The sequence below is a fragment of the Thrips palmi genome, unplaced genomic scaffold (assembly GCF_012932325.1).
Source record: "Thrips palmi isolate BJ-2018 unplaced genomic scaffold, TpBJ-2018v1 HiC_scaffold_18, whole genome shotgun sequence".
In the NCBI taxonomy this organism is placed as follows: Eukaryota; Metazoa; Arthropoda; class Insecta; order Thysanoptera; family Thripidae; genus Thrips; species Thrips palmi.
The window spans coordinates 14,348,223-14,361,018 of NW_023144627.1; the positions used below are offsets into that span (position 1 = coordinate 14,348,223).

Sequence of the window (12,796 nt, forward strand, 5' to 3'; positions counted from 1 at the left end):
AAAATGGATTACAGACAGCATTGGAAGCATCTCTGAGCCCAAAAACGACCAGTAAACAGCAATAGATATTAAAAATTCTAATGAATACACGAATCAGTAAAAACAAGTTTGAAAATACAGACAAAAATGGATGGGTAAACTTATTATAAAATTCTAGAACTTAAGAAAAATGTGAAATGAAGCACACAGTTTTAAGTTCAATGAGATTTTGGCAAGGTTTACAAATTATCCACAAACTAATAATAAAAGTTCATATACATTTGTGAACTAAAGCCACAGAAACAAAAAGTAAGTGATTTAAAAGGGAGAAAAAAAAGAGAGGGGTGTGTGTGTGTAGATGAGGGGGATGGTTATCTGATCAACCATCATTGCTACTTGACATTCTTTGCAATACCATATGAGCTCATGTTAAGTCAGTACATTTCTCTATTTACACAATCAATAATAGCACAGAAATAAAACAATGATTCCATTTAATTGTTTTTAAAATCACAGTTAGATATGAGTGAGCAGGGATTTATGAAGCTATGCTGGACAATGCATCTCTCTTTTTCTTATGGAAGCAATATTTCAAACAATAACCCTTGCCACAAGCCCTTGTAAAAATCTTACTTGGGCAATCTTTGAATTCATTTCATGATTCATGAAAACCGAATAGCATTGCAAAGGAAAGGGCAACGCAGACCAATCAAGCGGATTTCCTCAAAACTATGCGAATCTACACAGACATAAAAACAACCAATGTACGGCAGTATAAGATAAGAGCTAGACCTACCTATTTTACAAGTATAATGATCACAAAATGAAGTCACAAAATAAGAGTGAGCAGTTATCGGCCTCTTTCACAATGCACCAAACATCCAAACAAACACAGAGAGCTCTCATTCACAGCTTTTTCGAGATAGCTCAAATATAACAAAACAGTGATTTCTTCTCTCTGTGCAACACAAATTTTTGAGAAAGTATGATAGTCCTGCATCATGTTGGGTAAGCCTTACAAGACAATTGGGAAGATGAGAGGTAGCCTTAGAGAAAATCACATCCAAGATCAAATTTAATACCTACTTACAAGATCATTTACTAAATAAGTTCATTACTCTTCTCCTGACAAACACGGTCTTCATCACACTTCAAAGGAAGGCTTTGGGATTTGGATAGTTCAAGAGAGCTTCCAAAATAAATATACTGACTCTTGCGATAAAATACTGACCATTCATTCCATTTAAAAACTCATCAATTTCGATTATATAATGTACAATATTTGAACATAAAAATTTAAACTTCATAATTTACAAACATTCATAGCAGAGCCCAAAAAGAAAAAGATTAACCTTAACTACATATGATCACCCATTTTAGTACAATGTACACTTATAAATAACAAAATATGTACACATACTTTTACAGCAAATGAATCTGGCAAAGTTGTGCACATCTTCCTGCCCTCCCCTTCTCTACACGTTCTCAGTCATGTACATTGTACCACTGCTCAAGTTGAAGATTAGTGGCAATAAAACTTGCATAACTTGCAGTACTTGAGCAGTGTGTGAACGCGTTGGGATTGGGCTGACTAGGTTTGGCAAATCAAGCATGCAGCTTGAAGCCTTGTTGAGTGCAATGTTATTCAATCTACTATGCTGTATCCAGTTAGTGTGAGTAACGGCAGGACCCATACATGCACCAAATATGTTCTAAAGCCGCGCACAAAATTTAAAAACAAGAGCACACAAGGGTAATACCATAATACTGTTCTCCACTTTCTTCCTGTAAATGACCACAATGCGGATCATTTAAGCCTGCAGTTGGGGAAGCCGAAACTCTCGACGGATGTAGAACATAATGTAAGGCTTGCACTTTGCTACTGTTTCAATTTCAGTCTGTCTTACACTACTGTCATTAAAATGAAACCACTGGCCTCCTGAAAAAAGAAAAAGAAAGTATAAAATAATAAGACCATGACAATTTTAATGTCTCAGCCAAATTTCAATGTGGCTCACCATCATTTACTGCAAATGCAGTATAGTGACCAGAACCAGTTCTAGATTAACAGAAAAACAGGAAAAAGAAGATTATAGCTAAGATGCATTCCACACAAAACCAGAACAATTAGCTATTTCCATGAATTTAGCGGTAATTACCCAGTGCCATGATGAACAATAACAGCAGCAAGGTCATACAGTGTACTACCGGCCCCTGACCGTCTAGTCTCATGAGGGCTGCTAAGGACATACTGTGACATGTCCAAGGCTGTTACTGGAAACATAATACTTGTGTCGATCTTCTGACGAAAGCAATTATTCCACCTGAATCTTTTTAAGTGAAGGCAGAGCACCTAAAAATAAAATTAAAAATTATTCATTATGACAAAAATGTTGAATAAAATAAATTACAAGCACAAAACTGAGCAACCTAGTTCAAAGCCTTACATTTGGTAGCCGTCGTATCCAGAAGCGCTTTGTTGAGCGCTGTTTGCTTTTGCAATTGTTACAGTAATAAAGCTCAGTTTCAGCCAATTCCTCAACTTCAATGAAACTTGTCAGGCAATCTAGGTTTACAGAAAAATTACAAATTACACACACATGTTCCAGTAAACCAACCAAAGATATAAACTACAACAATATTCTAACCTGATATATCACAGGGTGTTGTAGGCTCATCTGTAGTATCCTTGGATGACTTTTTCAAATACTGAAACTTCTCAGGGATATCCAAAGAAAGGTCCAGAAAAGGGTCGTGTTTTTTTGATTCAACACAACAATTCAAGCACCGCACCTGGAATGCGAGATTATCAGGCTTGAAATTAAAGGGCATTGAGCAGCTAGATCTGCAAAGAAGATAAACCAACCTCGCTCTGCAGTGTCCCTCCAAAAACTGATGTTACTATAGAGGAACGACTCTTAGGTCCTATGTTCAAGTATGAATTTTCTCTAAGTGACCCATCAGGGAGGAGATGCAAAAGCTCTAAATGCAAGCGATCAAGCATATATCGTAAAAACTCGTGTGCATCTTGCTGCTGGTAGCCTCTGTTAATCAACAGTTTCATTAGTTAAATTTCTCTCTGAAAATATGATTTCTATTGTCATTAGCAAACTTTTATTCTATATGTACCTGAAGCGAGGAACAATTTTCCAAATAACATGAAATAATGATTCTGGTGATATTGCACTTTTTCCTCCTTGATTAAGATTAATGAGAACTTTGCGCAACTCTTCAGCCATCAAGGCATCAGAAACTTCAGTGAGCTTGCGAGACTGTTCAATTCCCCGTCCAGTTTTAGCATTGGTTTCTAGAGCTGGTAAATGCTTAAAATAGCGGTAAAACACACCTATGTTGCTGAAAATTCAAATATCAAACAATTATAAGAAAGAAAACGAAGTTATCCCCAAATATAAGAATGGCATCTCTAACAGACAATCACCTCAAAGACTGAAGAACGGCATTCATGAAACAAGTATTTCCCAAGTTACGAAGACCAACAACCTTTTTATCTTGTTTATTTTTACTTAATGTTCTTGTCACCATCCCTTTTCGTTGCCGCTTCCCATAGTTGCCATGATTTTCTACACTGCTGCTGTCGGCAGAATGGGACCTAAACATAAGTTAAAAGTTATGTTAAATTACAATCTGAATACAGGTGTGTAAATTAAAAGCAATAACAATGGTCGAACCTCTTCCTCCGTGGTCTCAACTGCCGTACACCAAGCTCTTCCTTTCGTTCCTGTTCACTCTGATTACTGCGTCTACTCTGTCTATCACTTTGTTTGTCACTGTGTTTGTCACTGTCTCCATTAGCACTAACGGAGTCTTTTTCATTTGAAATAGATGAGGCTTCAATGTCATTTTGGGTACATCCGTCTTCAAGGATACATCCATCCTCGCCTTTAGTTGGGTGCCTTATAAGAATAGTTCGCATTCGGTCTATACGATTGTCTGAAGTATCATTCAAGACAAATTCATCACAGATGTAGCTAAGGAGAAGAGAGGCCACAATCAGCTCAGGGAGAGCACAAATGGAAAGGTGCAATTGCAATACCTGAGAAAAATAGTTCAGGCCAGAATGTCTTCTCCTGCTTACCAGTAGACAGCATAACTTTCACAGTCAATGCACAAGTTGTGGTTTTCATGGTCTTGAGCATGTTGCTTTGCGTGGCCATTGATATAGCGACCACATCCAATGTCTCCGCAATGCAAGCACAGCCAAGTATTCTGCGCACTTTGACATTCTGCACAGAAAATTATGAAGATTATGAAGATGTAATAAATGGAAATAGACCTAAACCCTGTACATTAAACAAGAAATTTTCTAAAAATTGTTGGCTTTTGTAGAATAGTTCTGTAAAATTTACATAATAAAAAAAAAATTTACATATTTTCTTGTGTGCATCCGTACTGCCACTAATTCCAGCTCTACCATCTAAATATGTTTTACCCCGAGGTGGCAAAAAAAAAAAAAAAAAAATTGTGTGTAGTGACCAAATTGGGAATAACACAACAAAAATTGTGTTGAAACATGAAATCAACATACGTTAAATATGCATACTACGTGCAGGTACGATAGTAGACTGAGGTTAATGACTTTGCCTTCTCACATAAGAGGCACTGTCAAAGCCAGAATCAAGCAGGAACTGCATTAAAATAATTCAGTGAGATAATCGACACTCACATGCCTGTATTTTCGCAAAGGTACTTGTATTAAGGGGGAGGAAAACCGAGGGTCATGTCACGGAAAGTACAAGCTCGGCAAAGCTTGGCTACTCGCAAAACTGCTACTGAACACGTCGTTAGTTTTCTTTCGCCAAGTCGCTTAATACATCGCTCCCACCCACAAAAATGGTTCAGGAATCAAATTTAATCGCTCTCCTGACTAAACCACCCTGGCAATGAACGCACGGGGCTGGAGAGCACTAATTTATGAAAGCCGAACTATGTCCGAATCGACGACGCCAGGGTGCGTGAAGGGTCAGGTCTTTGTCTGATAAAGTTTGATAAAGTAGCATGTTGTCTTGTTCAAGAATCCAAGCAACCAAGACCGGTGGGGCCAACGGTGGCGACAAAACATGACCTCTTTCAATCGGAACATTTTAATAATTGATTGAACAAAGAGCGTTAAGTTGCTTCCCACTATCAGTACGTGGACGCGGTCTCCACCTTCGGCTGGATCTGGATGCGACGGAAATGTCTCCAGCCGTGTTCGAACACCCACTCTTACAAACCCTTCCTCCCCGTTTTGCGTAAATTAAATTGCCACTCAAAAATGGCCAGCTCTTTTATTTCGTTGTCAACTCACCCCCGCAATGCCATTCCTTGCCTACGTCCGTCTCCGCGATCGAAGGGGCATTTTCAAGTCTCACATTTTCTTCCAAGTGAGGGCATTCCATCGCTCCCGGTGCAAAGTTCCACAGATCAAAGTTACAGACGGCTAAATCCGGAGACTAAAACCTTCCAGGCAGTGGCATATTATCGTGCGTCCCTCTCCAAGGTGATGGAATACAATAGCAGCAGAATGGTCTGGTCTCCGGGAAATGTAGTCCCGTCAGTCTCAATCAGTGCGTTGCGTATCCCTACGCTGCTGCGAGCCGGCCCAGCGGAGCGGAGCACTCCAGCGCGGCTCCCAGGTCAACTAGGCTGCGCTCCAGGGGCAACCCCTTCCCTTCCCCGGCACTCAATTCGCGTTCACGGCACCGTGCCAGTCATGAGGAGGTCCGCGATGCCATGCCATGCCCAGGCCGCGCGCCGTTCCGAGAGCCCACCGTCCAGTGAGCCGGTCGCGTGAGAGCACCGCCACGCCAGTGTAGGCGGGGCCCTTCCAAAAAGGACACTGAAGCCACACTGTGGAGGCTAAAAGCGATGCCACGGACGAATCAAAAGCTGATTGTTCACTGCCAAGTCTGGAAAGTCCCTGTGTTCATGAACCCAAATCACAGCACCCGCCAAAGCAGACCCTTCTTTCACCAAAACCAACAAGCGCTGAAACATGTTAGAGGGAATGGCAGGTAGGTAATGCAAAGAACGTATGGGTCTCATCCAACCACTTTAATCATAGAAATGAAATACAACAAATTTAGGTACGTCGTCCGTAAGGCTGGGCAGCAGGCTGTGTGAGCTGGAGACCGCTGATGTTGTTGAATTCCTGGAAATAAACATGAAGTTAAGAACAATGACAATCACTCAGACAAGCAATGGACACTCAGGATCAGTTAAGAAATAACCCTATATGTGATACTGTTAAAATTGACCAATGACGACAGTGCTACATATGACCACAAGCACAACAATGATTCAAATAAGGAAAGTGGTCCAATGTAAAGAAAATAATAGCACTATGGCGGGACACTTTTGGGGCACCCAATATTGAGATTGAACACAGAAAACTTCTGCCATCCAAATGAACAACTGCACATCTCAATCAATACTCACCAAAACCTTCAACATCTCTTTGGTCTCAGGATCAACTTCAATGATATCATGCTCAAGAGCAGACACCTCTGGAACGTAGTTATCACGCCTCTCTCTCTCCTCTTCCTGGAGCTTGATGGAGATACCGCGAACCTGGCTGTGTCGCAGCCTCTTCATCAGATGTGTGACAAAGCTGAAACCCATTCATAACAAGGTCACGACATGCATCTTAGTGTGTGCACAGCAGCCAGATGACAGTTCAGACACTCACCCAGCAATCTTGTTGCGCAGAGGCTTGCTGGGGATGATTGCGATCTCCTCGCATATTCTCTTGTTGGTGTCAAAATCAAGAGTCAACCTTGTGTAATACTTCTCGATGATGACCCTAGCGGCTTTCTTCACAGTCTTCGTCCTGACGCGACCCTGTGAGTAGTAAAAAGAAAATGACAATTAATCATGCAAAACGAAGCAGACAAGTTTAGCAGGTTAGAATCCGCCGGGTACATGACACTCGCAACTTCGCCCACAACTAGACTCAGAGATAAGAAAACAATGGTCAAATGTGAGACAAGACTGACTAACGACAAATTATTGAAAGTGGCTGAGCACTTAGCCACATACGACTACAAAAACCTAACAACAACAAACCTGAACACGTAGGACACATAACCTAACTCACACGATACACAAGAGTAAGTGAAGTGAAAACTAGAGTACTTAGACAAGGAAATTTAGAGAAATTGAAGGGCATTAAATACGGCTACAACGTCAAGGTGAGGCACCTCAGTAAATTAGAATACATAAGCCGAAATGCACAGAAACAAGGGCGAGAGCCGCGACAGCAACATGATACCACTGAGGCGTTCAAGGGGGAAAAGGGCACAAATATTTGACAGAACTAGACAGGACGAAGACTCGGAAAATATTGACCATTATTTCTTCCCGTTGAAACTAGTGATTGAACGATGTTTTACGGATAAAATTCACTTGACACGACGATACGCACCATGTTGCTGGCTTACAACCGGAAGGAGATAATGCGGGACTGGAAAGAAGCAGACAAACGAGTTGCGGCAAATGTTTCCCCCTGAGGATGACCAACTACCCGGACCAAAACATTTTACAAGCAGATAGAAAATAAAAAATGATAAAAGAGAAATAAAACACATGCCAGAAACAAGAAACTGATTTGGTTAAAGATAAAATCAAATTAACGTTGTTACCAGTAGCGTGAATTTTTCTTAATGTCGTCACAGCTCGTCAACCTTGCTACCGAGGTGTTGGTAACGTTAATGCGTAGGAAGCGGAGTGTCGGTAAGGAGAGCGAGGAACTTTTGAAAGCGGTCTAGAACCGGACGATTGCTGTGCCACTTTCAATGCTCACACTGGATTTCTAATCGATTGAAATTAATATCGGGACGTCATGAAATCTCATTTTGATTGAATACTGGACGGCAGTAATGATAACACAGCAGGAAATTGGACAAAAGAATTTATTCAACCATGAAATAATAAATATGAAAGCGGGACAGAATGCACAAAGATTCACTCATTGTACCAGGGCAAAAGGAGTAAAGTAGTTAAATGAACTAGTCTTTTTTTCTGCAGAAAATGTGAGTTCGGAACCATTTTTAGAACCCACGGTCACTGGCATTGTTCATGGCATTTCATTTCCCTAGTGATGGCACACAAACTCCAAGAAATACACTATTGGATTTGGCTTTTTGCATTATTGCTAATCAGTCAAACACACTTATTGGCAGGTAATTCTGCAATAGGTGACAAAATAATATCACATGAATGGGTAATATCTACTGAATAATCATGGTAACTAACAGAGGATCAGAGACAATACTTTCAGCTCAACACATTCAGTAAACTCCAAGCCCTGTCCTAAAGCTAATGTCAAAAGATAAGAGGCGAATTGGAAACACAAAAACTTGAAATGTATGTCGAAATTAAAAACACTATTACAAGGAGAGGGTGGCCACAGTATGTGCATAGAAATACAGGCGCGTCAGTTTGCTAAAATTTAGTGGTGTATCATATATTAGAGAGGTAATTATGATTTTATCTATTCTGTGTAAAGAGGAAAAGACTCTCAACAGAAAAGCCACACGTTTTCTGCTCAAAACTACTCAGTATATAATGAGCTCAACAAATGCGTACAAAAACAAGAAGACAAGTCAGGCAAACAAAAAAAAAGGGCCCAGTTTTAGATAATAAAGAAATGAAGGTTTCAGCTTATGAGATCAACCAAAAATAATTAAATAAAAAATTAAATTTTATGACTACAGCACAGCACTTTCTCTGAATCAAGTGTAAAAAATAATTTCAGGTATTTGTCCATCTTCAACTGATGTTCCATTGTTGTGCCCTGCAGCATACAAAAATTGAAAGGTGATTTTGCCCCCTCCAGGGCAATCCACAACTACCCTCCGCTGCCCTTTGGTGCCATAATGAGAATCAGGGCCCTAAAAAGATGAAAAGAATACAGTATTACAGTACTTGGATAATTGGCTATGATGAAATTGGGAGAAAGAGTATAGGAAACTTACCTGCAGCGTAGCAGAAACTGTATAGTTAACATGTGGTTGAATCTCTATAGCATTTTTGAACATAACTCTGAAAGTACAACTTGAGCCATCACACAAAATATGAGAGTGATTTGAAGCAAGTATACTTCCAGAAGGAGTCTGTAGTTGAAGTGCGACATCATACTCAGCTTGAATTGAGCCATACAGGCCCAAACCTGCTACAAAGATCCGCTTGTCAGTATTGAACCTGGAAAGAAAGCCGCTATTATTTGCATGTGAAGAATATTATGATTAATTCTTTAATAATAGTTTAACATAATGTACCTTATTCGGTCACTAGTGCCACTGTATCCCCATCTACTTTCCACTTGTGAGAACCTTGAAACAGTTAATTCTTTGCCTGTCATGCAAGATCGAGGTATGTCTAAGAAGCTTATTGATGGCTTTGGATTTACAGTGAAATATAAAAAAAGTTGTACAGTTTCACGATCAGTCAAAATTCCTGACTGGGCAGCTCCACATGCAAACTCCTCCACTGTCATCAAAGGAAAACGAACAAGAAAAAGAGCTCTTCCTAAGGCACCCCTTTGGTTCTCCCCAGAGACAGGAATATGTTGCCGCAAACATTCTGCTTCAGCCCACCTGCAACAATGTCAATTAATATTCATGAGTCATTAGATTATATAAGAATTCATGATTCTACCAAAGACAACACTACCTCTGAATAGCTTGAAATAGCTTTGCTTCTCTTATGCGTAATGTATCTCTCCCAAGCACCACGATTAAGGTTGAAAGATCTATGTCAGTGAAGCCATCAGCAGCAAATGCTTCGGTTGTGTTTTTGTCAATTGTCTCAAGACACAGATCAGCAAGTTGAGGTTCATCAAATAGCCTTGCCTATTGTTATGAAGAAACAGGAAAAAAAAAAGTTAGAACCATTTGCATGTCATTAAAGCATAGCAGAACATAAACTTTCAGTACAGACCTGTGTGAGAAGCAGAAAGGCATTTTCACTACACAAGTTTCTCTCAAGGAACTCAACACACGCCTTTTCCAAGGCAGGAACTGCATACTTTTTTGCGGTGTACAATGTGGTCATCACAGTTTCTGGCCCTATTTGCACCTCATCTGAGTAAAGAAACCTGAGAACAAAAAACGTGCTTTGAAATTAACCCAAATAAAAAGTATTTAAGAAAAATCCTAGCTTACATACCTTAGCAGAGACAGAAATGCGGCTGGTTCGACATCTGGCAGTTCTATTTCATTTACTGTTGTAGCCAAAGTACCATTAAACATGGCATCGAATACCGCACTTCCAACAGATAACACAAACTTGTGAGCAGGGATTCTCTCTTGAGATTCTCCTCGACCCACAATAAAGTGAATGTCTGCCAAAATTTCATTATTAAACATGTATGAAAACCGTTCTTTAACAGTAGTCTTTGTAGATTGCCAATTATAATTTTCAGCAGATTTTATGTGATGTTCATCAGTTGCATCTGAAACAGAGAAAAATGCGTGAGGATTATTTAAATCCTAGATTGAGGAGAAATTATTTGAAGAGAAGGCGAAAATTGGCTACTAATACAAACCTGATTGGTGAAACTGAGAAGATACACTTGCACTAGTGGGACTTGCATAGGTTCTGTTAGGAGAAACTACCACCTCCCAGTCATCTTTGTTGTGAATGCTAGAAGCAACTTGCCGGATACCCTGCTGATTTCCCAAGCACGCATTAGCTGCGGGCACTAATTTATTGGTGGACGAATCATCTTCATTGGCTCGGATAACATTATTGGCAATTGGAGGATTTACTTCCTTGTCCATCTTCGAAAGTTAGAGAAGAAGATTAATCAAAACCTAAGAAAATGACAAGAATGCAGAAACTGTTGAAATTGTACCAAAATAATACCATAATAACCAATAGGATACCCAATTCAAGCTGTCAATATTAACTATAACAGGGCTGTCATATCCAAAAATAAACGAGTTAACAAATCGATTAGCGCCTAAGAGCACATTACATTACCCACATTACTATAATTGCAATGACACATACTTACATTACAGACTAGAGACTAGTGCGCAAAATGTTTTGCTGCACATCCATTGTGACATTAGACTAAAACCTGCTTTTGCTTGTTTTTGTTTGCTCAGTTTTCTTCATAGTGCACATAGTAGGATAGGACACCTCTGCTTATTCACAGGAACATCCCCTCCCCTGCTGCCGGTTTGTTTTGGTCGCTTTCTCTTCTGCTGCTGCTGGCTGCTGCTCCGTGCCAAAGTTCTGCTTCACAAATGTCATAAACATGAGCTTGCGTACGGAAGACTAGTTTTGAATATAGAGTAGGTCTCAGAGTCCAAGCAAGTGAATAGGATGTGTTCCCTGTTTACCCTCAACTGAAGTCAGTGCAGGACGAAGATGAACTGCCAAGGAAGAGGCAATGTACCTAAGCGGGTGTTTTTATTCAGCGGCAAGAGAAAGTGCGGAAAAGATTTTATTACAGACATACTTGTAGAAAGGTAAGGCAATAAAAGCTTCTGGTGTGAGTAAAAAATATAAATTAGGATCCATTTTCAAAAAACAAGATTATAATTCTGAATTACTGATCAATGTGTTTGTGTTTGAATAAGTACATAGTTTGTCTTTTCTGTTTTTCAGACTTGGTGATAAAGCTGTGATAGTCAAAATATCTGCACCGATTAAATCTCATTGGGCGAAAGAGAAAGGCCTGAACCTCGACGACCTCATGAGTGCCAATGAATACAAAGAAAAATTTAGGCATGAAATGGTAGTCTGGAGTGAAGCAGTTCGTGACAAGGACCCAGGATACTTTTGCAGGAAAGCTGTAACCATGAACAATGGTAACAAAAAACAAAATAATGAAGAACAAATAATTTTTACATTTTCTCTGCTTTAAAGATTCTAACTCATCGTTGATTATTTTAAGCTCAAGATAAACCCATTTGGATAGTCAGTGATATAAGGCGTCGATCTGATATTGCTTGGTTTAGACAAGAGTATGGCAATGCTATTCGGACCATCCGTGTGACAACTGATGATGAAGTTCGCTCTAAACGTGGCTTCAAATTCACTCCTGGTAATTAAGTACTATCTCACTCGACTTTTTACAGAACAGCATTTTCTTATTCCTTGTTAATTTGTTCCCAGGAGTTGATGACAAGCCCACAGAATGCGATCTGGATGAAGTTACAGATTGGGACTGGACTATAACCAATAATGGAGATGAAGAACAACTCGAAAACTCCATTCTTTGTTTAGTTAAAGATGTGGAATGTATTTCAAATTGCTAATGTTTGTGACACAATGTTCTGTATTAAATATTGGTATGATGATTAAAGCAATTAGTAAATGTGAGGTGGTGGAACCTAGGGCCATTGGCTCAGGGGTTTTGGGATGAAATTTGTAAATATCAAAAAGGACCTTTGCTTTTGTATGTAGTGCTACAACTTAGTTAACAGTTGATGACGAAGTCTTCATTTAACCCAACCCTTGGTTTGCCAACTTCATGCTTTCAATGGTTCTTGGGTCCATATATTTGTGCTGTGAATATAGACAAATCAATCTATACTTTGTATACATTTGATTAAAGATGTATTTCGATGTTATGTGACAGTTAGCATGAGTAGATTAAAAGGTGCTCAATACATAAGAGATTCATTCTGCTGCTAATACATTAATTTAGCATGCGAAAGTCCAACACAATAGGAAGATTAATTACTCTTCTTGTCGATACTTAATAAAACATTTGCAGAGAATGTCTCATGTGCAAAGTTGCAAGTCACAAACTAAAATTTAAATGCAACATAGATAGAGGAGACACGGCTTTTATGAACTTTCC

The 12,796-nt window shown here is 39.5% G+C and overlaps 4 protein-coding genes across 8 annotated transcripts; 1 reads left to right on the plus strand and 3 right to left on the minus strand.

The window, feature by feature from the left end:
- Positions 1-456: 456 nt before the first annotated feature.
- Positions 457-5,731, minus strand: LOC117645189 (ubiquitin carboxyl-terminal hydrolase 3-like). 4 transcript variants are annotated; one of them, XM_034385205.1, is made up of 11 exons: positions 5,288-5,731; positions 4,076-4,223; positions 3,669-3,968; positions 3,419-3,589; positions 3,109-3,333; positions 2,846-3,023; positions 2,628-2,772; positions 2,427-2,545; positions 2,139-2,332; positions 1,998-2,038; positions 457-1,918 (listed from the first exon to the last, which is right to left on the minus strand). In XM_034385205.1, the coding sequence occupies exons 1-11, from the start codon at positions 5,376-5,378 to the stop codon at positions 1,791-1,793; spliced, it is 1,740 nt and encodes a 579-aa protein (XP_034241096.1). In that variant the 5' UTR covers positions 5,379-5,731; the 3' UTR covers positions 457-1,790. The 4 variants fall into 4 exon arrangements, with proteins under 4 accessions (XP_034241096.1, XP_034241099.1, XP_034241097.1 ...); XM_034385208.1 differs by lacking the exon at positions 5,288-5,731 and adding an exon at positions 4,891-4,912; XM_034385206.1 differs by lacking the exon at positions 5,288-5,731 and adding an exon at positions 4,664-4,876.
- A 281-nt stretch (positions 5,732-6,012) lies between these two features.
- On the minus strand, positions 6,013-7,505 carry LOC117645194 (40S ribosomal protein S17). Of its 2 annotated transcripts, none has more exons than XM_034385214.1 (4): positions 7,403-7,505; positions 6,668-6,819; positions 6,418-6,589; positions 6,013-6,130 (listed from the first exon to the last, which is right to left on the minus strand). In XM_034385214.1, the coding sequence occupies exons 1-4, from the start codon at positions 7,403-7,405 to the stop codon at positions 6,062-6,064; spliced, it is 396 nt and encodes a 131-aa protein (XP_034241105.1). In that variant the 5' UTR covers positions 7,406-7,505; the 3' UTR covers positions 6,013-6,061. The 2 variants fall into 2 exon arrangements, with proteins under 2 accessions (XP_034241105.1, XP_034241106.1); XM_034385215.1 differs by having other exon boundaries at positions 7,327-7,429.
- Positions 7,506-7,871: 366 nt separating this feature from the next.
- Positions 7,872-11,150, minus strand: LOC117645191 (BTB/POZ domain-containing protein 2-like). Its single transcript, XM_034385209.1, has 8 exons — positions 10,997-11,150; positions 10,526-10,793; positions 10,147-10,432; positions 9,919-10,075; positions 9,652-9,830; positions 9,258-9,575; positions 8,955-9,180; positions 7,872-8,870 (listed from the first exon to the last, which is right to left on the minus strand). Exons 2-8 carry the CDS (start codon positions 10,758-10,760, stop codon positions 8,712-8,714), a joined length of 1,560 nt encoding a protein of 519 aa, XP_034241100.1. The 5' UTR covers positions 10,761-10,793; positions 10,997-11,150; the 3' UTR covers positions 7,872-8,711.
- A 54-nt stretch (positions 11,151-11,204) lies between these two features.
- Positions 11,205-12,607, plus strand: LOC117645193 (phosphomevalonate kinase). The gene is made up of 4 exons (XM_034385213.1): positions 11,205-11,456; positions 11,596-11,798; positions 11,885-12,034; positions 12,106-12,607. The coding sequence occupies exons 1-4, from the start codon at positions 11,356-11,358 to the stop codon at positions 12,246-12,248; spliced, it is 597 nt and encodes a 198-aa protein (XP_034241104.1). The 5' UTR covers positions 11,205-11,355; the 3' UTR covers positions 12,249-12,607.
- The last annotated feature ends 189 nt before the right edge of the window (positions 12,608-12,796 follow it).